The sequence below is a fragment of the Gavia stellata genome, chromosome 5, assembly GCF_030936135.1.
Source record: "Gavia stellata isolate bGavSte3 chromosome 5, bGavSte3.hap2, whole genome shotgun sequence".
NCBI classification, from domain to species: domain Eukaryota; kingdom Metazoa; phylum Chordata; class Aves; order Gaviiformes; family Gaviidae; genus Gavia; species Gavia stellata.
This window is the reverse complement of record NC_082598.1, coordinates 10,192,412-10,208,819: the sequence shown is the minus strand read 5'-3', so window position 1 is coordinate 10,208,819 and position 16,408 is coordinate 10,192,412. Positions and strand designations below refer to the sequence as shown.

The 16,408-nt window shown below is 37.1% G+C and overlaps 1 protein-coding gene across 1 annotated transcript in view; it reads right to left on the bottom strand.

Annotated features, from left to right (window-relative positions):
* CFAP99 (cilia and flagella associated protein 99) overlaps nucleotides 1-16,408 on the bottom strand; it is a 62,925-nt gene that overhangs the window by 24,980 nt on the left and 21,537 nt on the right. Inside the window, exons 6-10 of the mRNA XM_059817868.1 lie at nucleotides 11,229-11,341; nucleotides 9,026-9,200; nucleotides 4,304-4,384; nucleotides 2,088-2,153; nucleotides 998-1,057 (exon numbers count right to left, since the gene is read on the bottom strand). Coding sequence (XP_059673851.1) covers nucleotides 998-1,057; nucleotides 2,088-2,153; nucleotides 4,304-4,384; nucleotides 9,026-9,200; nucleotides 11,229-11,341 — 495 coding nt within the window. The remainder of the gene's footprint in view (nucleotides 1-997; nucleotides 1,058-2,087; nucleotides 2,154-4,303; nucleotides 4,385-9,025; nucleotides 9,201-11,228; nucleotides 11,342-16,408) is intronic.

Sequence of the window (16,408 nt, the reverse complement as noted above, 5' to 3'; positions counted from 1 at the left end):
TGTTTACAGTTCTCTGACCCTTGGAAATCCTAGCAGAGAAGCAGTAAGTATAGTGGATTTTATGACCTCAGTATGTGTCTAAAGGAAACAAGACAAACATCCAGACTGATTGTGTATTGTGTATCAGACAGTCATTAGCTGGAATGATTGTTCAGCATTCTTTAGGATCTCATTTTGAAACAGTGATTTACAGACGCAAGATTCTTCTGTCCCTGTGCTGAGTTCTTAAACCGTGGGTTCAAAATTCTTTTTTTTCCTGTGGACTATTCTCAAGCCTTACCATTTTACACAAAAACTTCTCCCTTCGGAATTGAAAACACTGTTAAGGCATTATGGTTACATTGTGCAACTGCACACAACTTAACCTGTCAGGGCCCTCAGGGAACCAACAGGTCTTAATTGCCCTGACCAGCCTCACCTAGGACGGCCACTCACACCCTCTGCTCACTCGTCCAGGAGCCCCACTTAAGCTCAGATATGGGCTTCAGTCCTTTCCCGTTATGCTGGAGGTAATTCTGCTCCTGGTTGTCTCTCCAGTTCTGTCTACTGCTGTCACAGACCTGGGTTGCTGTTGTAGCATTGTCTCCTGACTGGACTTCTGGGTGGACCCCAGACCTGACTTGTTACCTTGCTTTGTCTAAGGATGACTGGCTGTCAGCAGAACCCATCACTACCACCAACCTTGTCATGTTCAGATACTGTGGCCTGGTTGGTGAGGGCACTGCCTGTGCTTTTATTACCTTGGGCTCCTTTTTTCTCTCCCCTCCTGGAGTAGCCACACTCCTGTTCCTCCCTGACCATTTCTTCGTGGATTGTTAATGGCGCATGGCCAAAATTTATGAGCCATAGACCCAATCCATCCCATTCTCCTAGCCACAAAACTTGGTGTAAAGACGTGGATTCCAGCAGAGTTTGCATCACCACAGAATTTGCATGTGTTTTTTTCACTCCAAAGTTTTCAAGTACATCTGACAACACTACCTTAAAGGTTACTCACCTTGCTTTGGATCTTTTGAGCCTGGAATGCTGGTTTACTCTTCATACTGTCATGTGTGCTCTGCAGTTCAAACCAAAAATACATTCTTTCATTTCAGAGACAGATTTTCAAGTACTCAGCAAAAAATATTATCTGTTTTCCAAAAATCACTCTTGAATATTCATCTAGAGTAACAAATACGATCATAGGGGATATATTTTGGAATTGTTATATTCACAAAAACTTGCTATGTACACCCAACTTAGTGGGAATATTTCATATCAAATGAACATACAAAGGTAGGTCCAAATATTGACTAAAATTTATTGACTAAAATGATGCTAAAAAAGTAACAGTGATGTTTTGTTTGTCTATGAAATGTTACCTATATATATGTGTATATTCAGCTCTTAACTGAAATAGGTATTGGGAAAACAAAATAGGGTGTCAAAGCACACTTCATGAAATTATTAAACAGTGGTTGAATTCTACCAATGGTTATTAATTTCATTTTATGGTGTCAGCTATAGATACTGATGTGAAAGTGTCTGGTAGCATGCGGAGGAAGACAGTGAATAGAAGATGCAGATGTGACGCTGAAATGAATATATTACAGACATAGTTTGGTGACATAGTTGTAAACTGGGAATCAACCAAAGCAAGTATTCTGTATGAATGGGACCGTTATTCCCTCAGCTTGGCTGCTCTGTGGCGTAAATGTTAATGGAAAAATAATATGTGGGTTTAGAGAAATACTGCCAGTTTGAAGACTTGTTGTAGTAGTATCACAGGAAGGCTGCTTGTCTCAAAATTAGGAGGATAATAAAGCAGCACCAGAAGTATAAGAAAAGCGGGTTGTGCATTATGCATCCAAAGAGGCAAATATTAGTATATTACATCTGAAAATAATAACATGGATGTGAAATGACAGTACAGCTATAAATGATAGCACATCATTCCTAATCCCAAATAAACAAAACTTTTCAAATACTTTGAGATATCTTTAAATACTGTAGTATTTTTAGATACTTTGAGGTATCTTTAAATACTGTAGTAATTTTTCATCTTCATACTGCAGGATTTTTAGATAATAAAGTATTTTGTGGCATACCTCTCCCTTTTCAGACTTCCTGGTTGCACATCTGAACTGATTAGCATTTGCTTTCAGGAGCAGATCCTAAAATTAAAGCAATTAGCTTAAAGAGTATGGTACATTCCTCTAATAAGAATTTTCTGTCTCAAAAAGCCTTGCAGCTCAGACCAGTATATTAATTTGCTTCCAATGAATGAAAGCTTGACTTAGTATTTATATGAATTTTCATTCCTGACTGAAGACTTGAATGAGGCAAGTCTTGATTTTCTACATAGTTCTGCCTGGTTGTATCCTTTGCATAGGGCATCAGGCCTTTGATAGGTCTGCCCATATGAAACATGAAATATGTTGCCCATCCAGAATTCAACTTAAAAGCCTCATAATTATCTATGGGATATCAGTACCATAGGTAGTAACTGTTTCCACATAGCTAACAAACAATGACTTTGGTTCTGAGTTAAATTAGAAGATTATGATCAAGGGATCTGAGTACCAAGGGTTGCTCCAATAGGCACACACCTAACAGTAATTCCACCTGTCATTTTAAAGGGGGAAGTACAGGCAGCCATATTTCTATTTTTGGAATTTTTTTTGGTTGTAAACAGTAATCTCTAATCAAAGCCATGAAACACAGACTAGATTTTCTAATGGCTTTCTGGACAGCAGCTGTCCATAACATCAGCACTTCCATAACTGTCTAGAGTTTGGCTTCCAGTGTTCTCACTCCTTCTTACAGATGCTCAGCAATGGTAGTTAATAATGACAGCTATAGCTTCTGCAAAAATGCTATCAAACAAATGGCAATTTAAATGCATATTTTAGCTTGTTTAGCAAACAGTCTAGGGAACTGACCTTTGTGAATGCTTTGGATGCCTTTTATAACATTCCAGAGGCAACAAAAACTGCTGTTATTGCAATTGTAATTTCTGTGGTGGCTTTCCTTTGTTCTTTGTATTCATGTATTTTCTCCACTGAAGAATGTGGCTGGTAGTTAAGTGATTTTATAGTTGTCATAGATTTTTGACAATATAGGCACTGTGATATCTTGCTCTTCCTCCCCAGTTTTTCTAGGAAGTTTGTACGTAGAAATAAGCACACAGACAAATAGGCATGTGCTTTCTCCACAATATGGAAATAATAAAAGGATAAAAAATAATGTTGTATTGTTTTATAATGAAATACCAAGCATACCTAATATGATAGGCCAGCAAAAGGAATGAAAAGTTTATCCCCGTAGAATCTATCACACATTAAAGCATTTACTATCGTTTAGGAACAGAATCCAATGCCCCTTTCACAAGGACATGGGGAGAGCCCAGAACAGTGATAAATGGACTTGTACTGGCTAGTGAAAGCACGAGTAAGGCATTGTCAGAATGGGGGTGGTAGAGTGCAGATTAAAAGGAGTCAAATAGCATGCTTTTTATCAAGCTTATACTGTTATTCGATTGGATGTGGTGATTGCAGTGTGGGGAGGAAGAGAAAGAAAGTGGAAAGTCACATTTAATTAATTCCCTTCCAAGAAGATGACAACAATCTGCTTTAACTATGATAGGAGCTAACTCATTGAACAGGATTCCTATCAAAGTTTGGATCAAATAACTAGATCTGTTTCTTTGTTTTTCCAGGCTCTCCCTTCTCCTGCTCTCTTAACACACAGAGACTCTGTGTGTACTCTGCTTCTTTACAAATTGTGATCACTTCCCACTCTCTCAGCCTGCTGAAGTATGGAGTCTACACAAAAAAGAAGTCAGAATCTGCTGGTATTTTAGAACAGTGGGTGATGACATGTGGTTATTTATCAGTTACTATAGAAAACAAACAAAAATATTGAACATATTTTGTATTTTGAAGCCTTAATTATTAAGTGAATACCTTAAATATCCACATGTCCTGTGGGAGTAAAAGAGCCATCAACCTATTTCAAGCTTGTGAAGAGAAGAAAGTAATCACGTTTCTGCTACCTTACATGGGTACTTGCATAATTTCTCACATAGTACTTGTATAGTGAATAAAAGGTGGACCTTGTCTCAGACAATTAATAATAAAATCAGGAAGATGGAGAAAGGGTGATAGAACAGAATAGAGGATACAAACCTCATGACTCTAGAGGAAGAGCCAGGAGCTATTAGGTGCAAAAGCAAATATGTTTCAAAGTTCTAAGACTTGTGGAAATGGAACATTATAGAAGAAGCAGTTTAGAAGAAAGGAAAGACTAGAACAAGAACACTTACTTCTGCTTTTTGGCGATTTTTCGTTTTGATTTCCTCTAGTTGCTTTTTTTCCTTTGGAGGTTTGTAGGTGCTTGGAGGAACCTATATTAAAAGGCAATAATCTCCACAATATGAGGTATAAAATATTCCAAGTGACACATTCTTGCAGGAAAAAAACACATTCACTTTTACTGTAGAACAGCTGCAGTTATTTTTTAAATATTGATTCTTTTCTATTAATGCCAGTGTAGAAGACATGGACAGATTCCAATTAGCTGGGACTACCCAAGCTTTTCAGTCCTGTCCAATGTAATATAACCCCTGGACAAAAGTCCAGAAAGAAAGAAAAATCTGAAACTAGTACAAGAAAGGCTAAAGAAATAATAAAACCTATAGGCCCTATCAAGGGGAAAGAAGTTGCCAAAAGGGAAAAAGTTCTGTTTGGCATCTCATAAACTTCAGCTTCACAGCACTGACAGCCAGATAGGGCAGCTGAATAAAGTTAAGCTGTGGAGTCTTCAGCACAGTGTGTGGTAGTATTAACAAGTTACAGAGACTCCAAAGAAGTTTAGGGAAGAGAAATCCATTGAAGTTTATTAAATACCCAGAAACTTCATTGTAACTGAGGAAGTCTTTGAGCTGAAGTGGTGGGAGACTGAGAAGGCAGTTGGAGAAAGGAGCCAACTATGCTTCTCCTGTCCCTGCAATCTTCCTAAATATCTGTGTTTTGGCCACTGCCAGAGAAAATACACTGGGCAAAATGGGCTTTGCTCTGGTCTACCATGGCTGCCCTAATGTCCTTGTAAAGGAATACCATTGGAGGTATAGATTAAACATTTGCAGGTAGAGGACTGAGAGGTCCCTCCTAGCATTAGTCAAAGATGTGGGAAAGCATTCACATGTCAGAAAGTGCTACAGATAAAATTACCAGGAAAGACTTATTGTCTGGCTGTCATATGGATCAGCAGGAGACTTGGGTTTTGAGTTAGGCTGAAACTTCTGGGGGATTTCAGTATTTGCTTGAGCAGTAGATTTTGCCCAGAAGCAAACTCTGAAAAAAGACTGGATGTCTCCTTCCTGTGTGGGTAAGATAGTCTGACAGTTTACTGGACATCTGCTTAAAAATTTATCTTGCTAAAAATGTTCTAGCTCAATTAGAAGTTACAGAATTAATTCAAGAATTAATGGGGAAAATCTATAATCTGTATTGTACTGGAGGTTGGTTTAGGGAACATGGGGATCCCATCTAGCTTTATTGGACTATATAAAGAGCTATGCTTTGAAAAACTCATGAATCTGATGTACTTTCCATTGCCTTTGCTATTTGACATCATTGTCTACAGGCAAAACAAATGCACAACCAGAAGCAGCTAGCAATTAAATGCACTGGTGAGACTGCTCAAATATTTTTGTGAGCTTTTTAAGTGAAGTAGAACTGAAAATATTTCCCAGCAGTATCTAAGAATTTTTATTATGCTTTTATGGATGGAGAAATTAAAGCCCAGAGGATTTGCAAAGGGTTGCACAGGCAGTGAGTATCAGTTTATTTCACTCTTCTTCCTAGTCATGTGCTTTACCTGCAAAACTGTACTTATCTGCCAGCGTGAGCTGAAAATCTCTCCTCTGAAACTGCTGTGCTTATGCCAAGTAAATTAAGGATGAGACTTTTCAATCATCAGCTCTGTTTCAAAAATGATCTTAGCCTTGTAATTTAGCCCTCAGGTACCATGGTGGTGAGTACCAGTCAGACAGACAGATAGACAATACAGCAATTACCCAGTTGCCAGAAGAGGATGAATAAGTCACTGTAAGTAAGTTGTAAATTCCAGCAATAGAGAGATCAAAAAGGCCAAACTGTACCTACTTAATTCTAATGTGAAAAAAACGGGTGCTGGGAGTAAGAGACAGCAACCTTGCTTTTCCTCTCCAGCTTTCTGGATATCCTTTTACCAGAGGTTTATTTAGGAAGTAGGTACCACATGAATAATCACTTTGAACTTTGGTAGTCATTGCTCTTCTTTTTTTTAAAGTTACTGTCGTAAGATGGACAAGAGCAAGCTAATGCAATGCTATTGTATTAAAAGCTTCTATTTTTATACATAACAGGATCATAAAGATAAATATATTGTTGGGTCTGTATATTTGCAAACAAAATCCTCTGTGTTGGCCAAATGAATTCACCCATTTAATTATTTAAACAGTCAAGCAACTCCACTTATAAAGCACAGATGAAATAATAAGGAAAATATCTAAAAAATACACTAAATTTGGCTGAATGGTGTTAGAATAACATCTCAGCATGGTCTTTTTATTTTTTTAAACTACATTATTGGTTTACAGAAAATCTAAAAATAATTGCATGATCTTATTATTCTAGTACAGTGGTGATAGTAAAAGAGTGGATTTTATTTGTAACTCAAGGCCAAGATATTCAAGGAAGTTAAATGTGTCCAAATCATTTTGCATGTTATCAGGTTTAAGCACCTGTCTCCATTTGTTTCCTTTGCAAACTTCAAGCTAAAGCACTCATTTTTCTTTGTAGAATTGTATTTATGAATGTCTGTATGCATATGTGCATGTCTGTGTGTGCATCCATGTGCTTGTGTACAAAGGACAGTGGAGAGAAGAATTTCTAATCTTTAGACCAAGTATTTAGAGTGAAATGCTTCCTTATTCAATTTCAAAATGAAACTGTTTTTCCTTTTCATTTAGTGTGCCCCATTTCTGATGAATGTTTATGATGATGAATGATTATCCTAACCTTCTAGGCCTGTGTTATTCCAGTGAAACTTTCCAAGGTCAGTATAGATCACCGAGTAAGACAACTACCCTGCCTTCTGCAATAAGCCACATCTCCAGTCCTCTCCTGGGAAGGAAGCATGTGTTCAGCGTACAGGACAGCAGTACTATCCCAGCTCCTGAACTCAATGTATGTGATACAAATCATCTTACTTTGCATTTTATCTCTACTTTAGAATATAATCTAACCTAGCGGAAAGAAAGACCTAAGATAATATTTCTATTAATCAGAACGAACGAATTTCACCATAGGGATGCAATAACTTATCAGTAGTCATTGCTCAAAACCCAGACGCCTCCGTATGAATTCATACAGCTGTTTCAAAGTTGAGCAGTAACTACACCTGTAGTTATTGTGACTGCGATAGTCCCTGCTAATATGCCACATGACAAGTTCTTTGACAGATGCATGAGAACCATGAGAAAAAATGGATATCTCATAAAACTAACAACTTCGTGAGAAATGGACGAGAACCTTTCTGCAGCAAACTATGGGATGTAATCTGGAAGAGCTTTATTTCCATGCATTCCTCTCAATTACATACAATTCTCCACCATACAGTAGCCAAAATTATGGCCTGCTGTCATTTTACTAGCTCTTTCTTGCCATCTGGGCTGTCTTTTCAGTCTCTGTTCATTTCAGGATCTAAAATGGTGATACTGGCAACAATATGGCAAATTAAAGTGAAGCTTAATTTGCTGAGATAGGTACAGAAATGAGCACAACATATGTCACTGCTACGCTAATGGTTTTAGATTCACACAAGCTTTTAAATTTGCAGATTTGCCAGAATGTAAACCAAATTTAGTATAATCCTAACAACACAAATGAACTTCAGTAAATGCATCCACATTAAAGCAAATTTATTCTAAGAGGGGCCGCACAGCATAAAGGTACAAAAATGACAGCAATATGACTCATTCCTATACTGATTAAGTAGTTATTAAATGCAGTTTTTCAGAGCCTGGTATTAAGCTGTTTCGATGTAAAATCCCATTAACTGTATAACATACTACCATTAAATTGCTTTGCCAGCCTAAGATGTAAATGGTTTCTAAGAGCATTCAAGACATATTATTTAAAACCTGAAGTGCTAATACAAGGTGGCAGGTAATGCCAAGTGACTTCCAAGCTCACTTCCCACTGCATTTAAATATAGATGATTTTGGAGTCTTTATTAAGTTAGTCATAGCAGCTTGATCCCAAATCCTGTTTGCCTTACCCCAGTGAGCTAACTTAAAACCAATCGTGTGTCTCCAATTTGTACCAGTGTAACTGAATCACAATCTTAGACAATAAGTAAAATAAAAGCATAGCATTTCAGAGATAAATCTAGTCTCATTTATAGGTGAGCAATAAATTTAAACTGAAAATCCTTAATTTTAGAGATTCAACATTAATACAAATAGAAGGGAATAAAATTCCACCCTCAAGGAGGAGCTGCAAACCTAGAGTCCATCTCATCTCCAGTGAAATTGCTTTGCCATTTATTTTAATGAGAGTTCATGTACAAAAAATCTAAGTTTATAAAAAATTTTCATTTGAATGTTCTTTTCTTACCTGCTTCAGTGCATTAGCCAAAGCAAACATCTTACAAATCTAAGGTCTACCTGAAACATTTGTGCCAATGCTGTCATCAATTTGTACCCATTGTATAGTTCTACCTCCAAAAGTCACAAAACAACTACAGGAACCAACCTTTTCCCTTTCCTTTATTTGGCTTACAATTTGCTTGCACAACATTCACTGAAATGAAAATAATTCATTTGTGTTTTTTAGAAATCAGACTTTTAATAACACAATATTACAAAAATCCTTGTTGATCTGTCAAAGGTTGTAGATTTTCTACAATTATTTTGAAAGACACTGTTAACTCCGCTACCATGATTTTGTGCACAAGCATACATAAAACTTAGTATCTCTCAAAGCATAAAAAAACTCACAGGTGGCCTTTTTTCCAGTACTGGTGTTGGCAGAGGCATAGGAATGGCACGTGGTTTGGGTACAGTCAAATTAAATTCCTTTGGCTGAGTGACCGTCGAAGTCTTGACAGTGGTAGTACGATTACTTAATTTATCTGTGAGCTGTTCAATCAGTTGCTGTACCTTTGGCTGCCATCTTCAAATAAAAACAGATTTTTCAATTTTATTTCATTTTTTTCTTTCATACAAACTTACATGCAGTATATGAGGTTGGCATTGGTGCAAATTCCGTAATGCTTTCAGCCATTCAATTTTAATAAAATTGACCTAATTTGTACTCATCATTTAGTTGGACTGTATTATTTCACCTTTTGATAGATGCTAGTCCATTCAGACTACCAGTGGTGAAATAATAGCTACAGTTTTTACTGAATAAGTAACTGTCACCAGTTCATTTTGCAGCAAGACCAGACTGTGAATCAGAAAAGCAGCTGTCATAAGCTAAGTACACACTTAACAGACTTAGATGAAGAGACTATGAATAAACAGTGGTCTGAGTATTGCCACAGTTACCAACTGACAGAGCACACACCAATCTCATAGCATAGTCATTTCTAATAAAAAATAGGCGTAAGGAGTTTGGTGAATTAGCAAATGAACCCTCAATGAACCCTGTGGGGCAGTCAAGATGATTTTGATTCCTCTGTGTTTGGATTTTGGCTTGTATGATGGTTCAGACTTCTTCCAAGGAATCACAGGAAGGTGCAGAATTCAAGGTAAGACACAAACAAGTTATCAAGGGGCTAGTTATGGTGACAACTTCATGTCAGTTATTCCTCCTCTATAAGTGTTCTATCCTTAAGTATTACACATGCAATGGAGCTTTCCCAGAACCTAAAAAGCAGCTGACAATGCAAATCTACAGTAACTTGTTTATGTGACTGTTACCTTAGCTAGTACTGTTATTGCAGGATGAAGCTTGCAAGTAACTTCTGCAAGTAATGCAGCTCCATTAAAATAAATAGGACTCTTTATATTAACCTCATTGACATTAGAAAGAGGAATACAAAGACATATTTAAAAGAATTTAAGCTACTGAACTGATTAAACTGATCAATGCATCCTCAGCACCTTGAAGGAAGTTTCAAACCCAGTAACCAAATATGGGCTTTAACATTCTTGTATTACTTACTTACATTTACTACTTCTAGGCAAAACACGTGTTCGTTACATTGAAAGTAATTGACTGTGAAGGACAGCTCCAATAAGGTTAGTGTTAATGAAACAAGCAATAGATTAAGCATCTGCCTGCATGCATATGTGCACATAAAAAGTGTGTGGATATCTGTGTATATCTCTTATCTATACATCTCTATCTGTATCTTTATACTATTGTAAGCATATGCTATTATTAGAATTACTACAGTGGAATATATTGAGTCAAATTCTGACTTCAAATATATCCCTGAAGTTCTGTAGAACTGAGTGGAATTTGGAGTATTGCAAGCCAAATCTATACTACACATTTGCTAATTTGGCATAATCTGCATAGTATGAAAGAATTAATTCTACTGACTTTGATATGACAGAACTAGATGCAAACTCCTTTTCAGCTGGCATTGTTTGTAACATATTTTTATCTAACAGTGTTTGCCATCATCTGGGTTAATCGATACTGCAGTGAGGAGGATGTGTGATTGCAGCCACATAGGTGTACCAATGTTATCTGTCCTGGGTAAAAACGAGAGTGAAAAAGTGACACAATAGGCTGCAGAGCTACTGTTTCTCCGCATGAAAATGTTCCAGTTTGGCAAGGGTAGTCATGCTACTGTATCACCACCAAACCAATGTGTGGACACACCTGGCATGTTAGAGCATTTAAACTGTTAAATGATGCTGCAATCGTGTAAATAAATAATAATTTTAAAAGACTTGTTTGCATGCTTATCTGATTTGCTCAGAAGGGATTTTATGACCATTGGTATAAACAGTATTCAGGGGCACTAAGAAACAAATGTGCAACAGCTGTGAAAGGACTTTTCTACTGAGAGAACCTTGCCTCCTCTGGGTAAGTAAAAGGAATTACTATAGTCTTACGAAGACAAGAAGGGTTCCGAGTGACTTCAATAGGAGAAACACTTTAACAGCAAATTGAACTTTCAGGGGAAGCTTTCCCCAGCTTTTAAACTTTGGGGTGGTGACAGGCTATTTAAATACTGCTTACCTTAGCAGTGGATCAATCCAGTTCTCTTTTACATACAGTGAATCGTAGAACTGACTCCATTCATCTTTTATCCATGTGTTCAAATACAAGGCATTGAAGAAGAATCTAAGAAACTAATAATAAGTGATTTCTTTTAAATATGAATACCGAAGGTATGGTGTATATAAGACTACAAAAAGACAGTTGCTTTTACTACAAACGCTGCTGAAGAACTTGCTTGTATTTTATTCTGTAATTATAATCACAGGTGCTCGATATTTGTAGGTTCTTCTTGGTTCTGTTAGGACAGCCCCATGTCTTTCAGCCCTATTTTGTGAAACACCAATAGATACTAAAATACTTTTAGTGGCCTGAAAAAAATCTAGGCGCTGCAACATGGGGATGTGTTGATGCAACTTTAATTTGCTTCAAACATTGTGAAACAAAAGTTTTTATTCAAAATTAATTACTACTGCAATACACTGATTTTAGAATAATTATACAGTAGAGTTTTAGAGTCTAATATATGCATAATCAACTCCTGATTATCTACAGCTAGGTGATCCATGGTGCCCAGAAACATCTCAGGCCTGGCACTGCACCTGAATTACTTAAGTTCCTTTCAGCTCCCTGGGAACTGGGCAGGGAGAACTGCTGAGAGCTACAGTAACTGCTATACAATATGGTTTCTTCTTTTATTGAAATATAATTAACTGGCATATTCCCATTAAACTAGAAGACTGAAATTTGGCACACTTACACATTGTAGGGTTCTACATGCTGGAGAAATAGCAACTAACATTTGAACTTTTGTTTCCCACTGGAGTTCACCAGAAGGTCAAGAGCCTTTCTTTAAAACTTGAACTGCTCAAGTGGCCTTTTGAAACAGACTCTTGAAAAATGGTACTCAGATTCAGCGTGTATCATTTACAGCAATATAAATTCCAAACTTGAACCTGAATTTTTTCATTAAAATTCTTGGAAAAGAAAGTACAAGCAAGTATCGTGCTGGAATAATCCCAATAATAGAAAAAAGCACACTAAATAATATAGACATTATGATACACACTGGAAAGCAGTGTGCAGTCACTTGAGAAGCTTTGAATGGAGACTGCAGAGCTTATTAGTTCAGACTTGGCATCAGCCTTGTCTTGGGTTGGCTTCCACAGAGCCATACAGGTCTTTGTATTGAGTTTTTAGTTCTGGAGGACTACCAAGGATCTTCTTAATTCACATGGGCTGCCAGGCACAAGGTGGCTCAGAGCTTTGTGAATAGTTCAGCTATAAACAAGTCAGATTTGATTCAAGGTGTTTGCTGCAGATGTTCAACAGGTGTAGAAAGCCTGCTACTTGAAATCTGTAGTTTTGATGTGACCATTTCCAAGGAATTAACCTGTAAATTTAGTCTTATTTTCATCTATTGTGGTTTTGGTAGAGTCAAAAGACTGATCAACAACTGAAGGACTAAATGAATATTTACCCCCTTGTATTCCCATTCTTGTCTAGAAACTACTGCTCTTCCACAAAACTGCAGATACTGGCATTATCAACACACCATCCAAAAGAAGGTATTTCATCCCTAAGAGCATGACTATAAACTAAGTTTTGAATTGTGAAGAAGTTAGTTTTTTGGTGCTTCCAGATTCAGTGGAGTTTGCTAAGTATATGCTAAGGGATGCATTTCAACCCATTGGTCTAGAAACTCATTCATTCTCTTTATGCAGAATTTTTCCCTGTAGTGCATGCATGTTGGATTACATTTTTCACCTAACATGGTAATTTGTCCTTAGGCAATGTGTAAATAAAATGCTAGAAGTCTAGACAGAGTTCATACCCTCCAACAGAACAGATGCACAGTATATATAGTACTTCTACCAGTTGTAACAAAATTTTACATTCAGGTATCCCAGATGTATATATGATTACAGACCCAGAGAACATGTTCCCTGCCAAAATACTCTTCTTCCCTTACGAAAGGCCCTGACTATACAAAAAGTTTATATAAAATGTTTTTTTAAACCCATGTAAGCAAGTGTGTATACAGGAGTGGATTGAACATGGGCTGATATACTTAAAATAAGGCAGACACTGAGGGGTGAAGCTAGTTTCAAATTTCTAGGTATTCAGAGAACTCACAGAAGAAGTTGTAGAAATACTGCAGGTGGTGATTTGTAAATTGTCCAGTTTTCTTTCACTAGCTTTCATTAAGCTGAACTCCTCCTCCCTCTCTGTGTCCTCAGTCTTCCTCTTTTATGGCCTTGGAGGCTTCAATCAGTTGTCTACTACATTGCCACATGAAACTAAGCCTCTAAACTGTTGTTTGAGCTCTCCCTGACAGATCTTCTCTATCTAGGTCTTCTAAATATTTCCTGTAACTATCTTTTACAAAGTACTTGCAACTCAACTACCTCTTCAAGGCAGATGAAGCTACAATAATGGCACACAGTTAGTGATTTCTAGCTGTTGTATTTAACAGCTGGCTATTACCCCTTGAGGCCTCCTCCTGCAACACCAGTTATGTACTGGGTATTAATGTTTCACACTTTATTGAGATAAATGGGTAATTATGACATTGATAAATGCTATGATGTACTCCTGTGAGGTACAGAGAATGGTTGACTGTGTAGTCAGGTATCAATACTAGGATGTATATTTTAGTACTGTTTTACTCACAGTCCCCAGAGAAATGCTACGATAAGGATATGTCCCAATATGCATCATGCTAGATAAGGCTTTGAGTGCTGCCCTGGAATGGTTATCCAAGCAATGCAGGGACTGCAAATGGTAATGCAGGATTACCAGACATCACTTCTTACCAGAGACTGCCTGGGCCAAAGTCCACAATCTTTGTTTTGATAATCCATATCACAGGTGGTGAATGTGGGCAGAATAAGATCCAGGAAGCCATAGCACATTTAATTTCTTAGCAATAGAAACTTTTGCATTTTGTGAACTGAATTGCTAGGAAAAATCCCTTGTATTTCTGTTTTGTCTTTGGCCACATGTGGCACAGGTGGCAACCCCAGCATCAGCAGTCTTTGCTTTTATAGTAGCAAAATGCAGCTTGAAGTTCTCACAGATTTCTGTTTGGGTGTTACCAGTATCTGTCTCCTTAGAGAAGTTACTGGACAGTCATTTTGGTAACAACATTATTCTGCTTACGCTTCTGTCTTGAATGTTCCGAGAGTTTCACTACTCACGGAGCATAACTGAGATTCATTTACCTTCTAGAAGTGGTGGATTTACACCAGAAATTAATTGTACCCATTTTTATTATTTTAATATACTCTGGCTGTAGGACAAGTGTGTATAATTAAAGACTGTTTTGTAATGCATTTTTACAGGTGGGCTGAATTAATACCTTGCTTTTGAGAATTTGAACATGCCCTGTTAATATTCTTAACGTATTTTTACACAGTGGGATTGTACAGATTTCTAAAAAGCAAATAAAAAATGGGAAGTTTCCTCATCTGGTATTATCTTTACACCCGTGTAGTCATTTGCAGAGCTGAAATCCTTATATTCACAACATAAGCTTTTGACTCTTGAGTTAAGGAAGTAACTGCAAGGAACAGCAGGTTCTATTTCTCCATATTTCTCCATATTTCTCCATACAGATCAGCCACTACCTGAGAATGCTATTATTTTGGCTGTACACACCACAGCTATTTGCTGTAGTAGCAAAGGCAATCAAGGAGGTTTCTGTCCACTCCTCTCTTTATCTGCTGATTCTTTCCCTCTTACTGCAGTTTAGTTCTTCAGCTATGCAAGCTCAACCACCTGTACGATTGTACCTTTCAACTGCAACAGAGAAATGAAGAGGAAGGCAAGAAGCTCTTACGAAGGCTTTCCTATGAAAAAATTTTAACTCTATTTTGAGGATCCTGAGGTAAAGGTGTAGAGAAAAGTGTCCTAGCATGGTCTCAGGTCCTTCTGCCATTGTCTGACCCAGCTTGGAGTTTTTTTGCCCCCATGTCCACCATGATGCTGATCTTGTACTACTTCTTACTGATCTTGTCCTACTATTCCTACTTTATCATAATAGCAATTACAATACCCAGTTCTTACATAGTGATTTTCCTTTACAGATCTCAGAAGTTCTTTATAAAGGACTTCACTGCTGTTAGAAGCAATCAGAACAGAAACAGAACAAAACAGGTTCTTGAATACTAGAAAGAAAACACTAGTTATTTTTCATTTTTTACAAGGCAATTACAAAATTATAAAGCTGTTTACTTCAACTTTTTATTTCAACAGTGTATTTTCTTTAACATACAAAGCCTTAGATTTTACAACAAATATAAAAGAATAATATGTATGAATAATGGAAAAATAGGCTTGAGCTAGCAATGTATAGCTAAGTTCTTAGAATAACAATCACACTAAAGTTACAAAATTGGGTTTTATCCTATGGTTCTGTAATTATACAACCATAAAAGAATTTTTGCATGTATTGTTAACATTACAGAATGAGATCTTATGATTTTCAGTTCAAGCAGATGAACAGGTGTTAGTGAGGTAGCATTATTACTCTGCCTGGATATTATGCCTAAATGAAAATATTTGAACGTGCATCAATCATAGGGAAACACTGTGACTTTGATTTGAATAAATTCTGTCATGCAGTCCTTTAAGAGAAAGGTCTACTCACAGAAGTTGATCTCATTCAACTGAACAGTCCATTTAATTTCATGAAGACTACTCTTTTGAGTAAGGTTTATCTGCATGATTAAGAAAATTCCATTCAGCCTGTGATGTGCAGAAAAAATTATTTTTAATTAAAGTAAATATGTTCTAAGTAAATATATGTGAATAATTTTTCTGCATCTCAACTGAACTCAGAGACAGTAGTCATCAGGCAAAATCTACAGGTCAGCATCCTGAAGGAGAATCCCAAATTTCCGACAACTTCTGTTGCTAAGGCTGCAGATCTGCCTTCTGCTGTTTTTGTCTCTGTTGCTGGGGGGACCAAATGCTGCTTCTAAATCCACTGCTGCAGGTGCATTAATATAATGTAGCATCACTTTGGAGACAAAGAACCTCTTCTAATGCAAGAGAAGAAAACCTAGGTGCCATGGTGATGAGGATCTGATAAGATACTTAAGCAAACAAAGTTACATCTGCAGGAAAAAAAGTAGCAGGTGCACACCATTGCATAATGCAGCACTTCCCTATCAGAAAAGAGTTATTCCAGGCAAGAA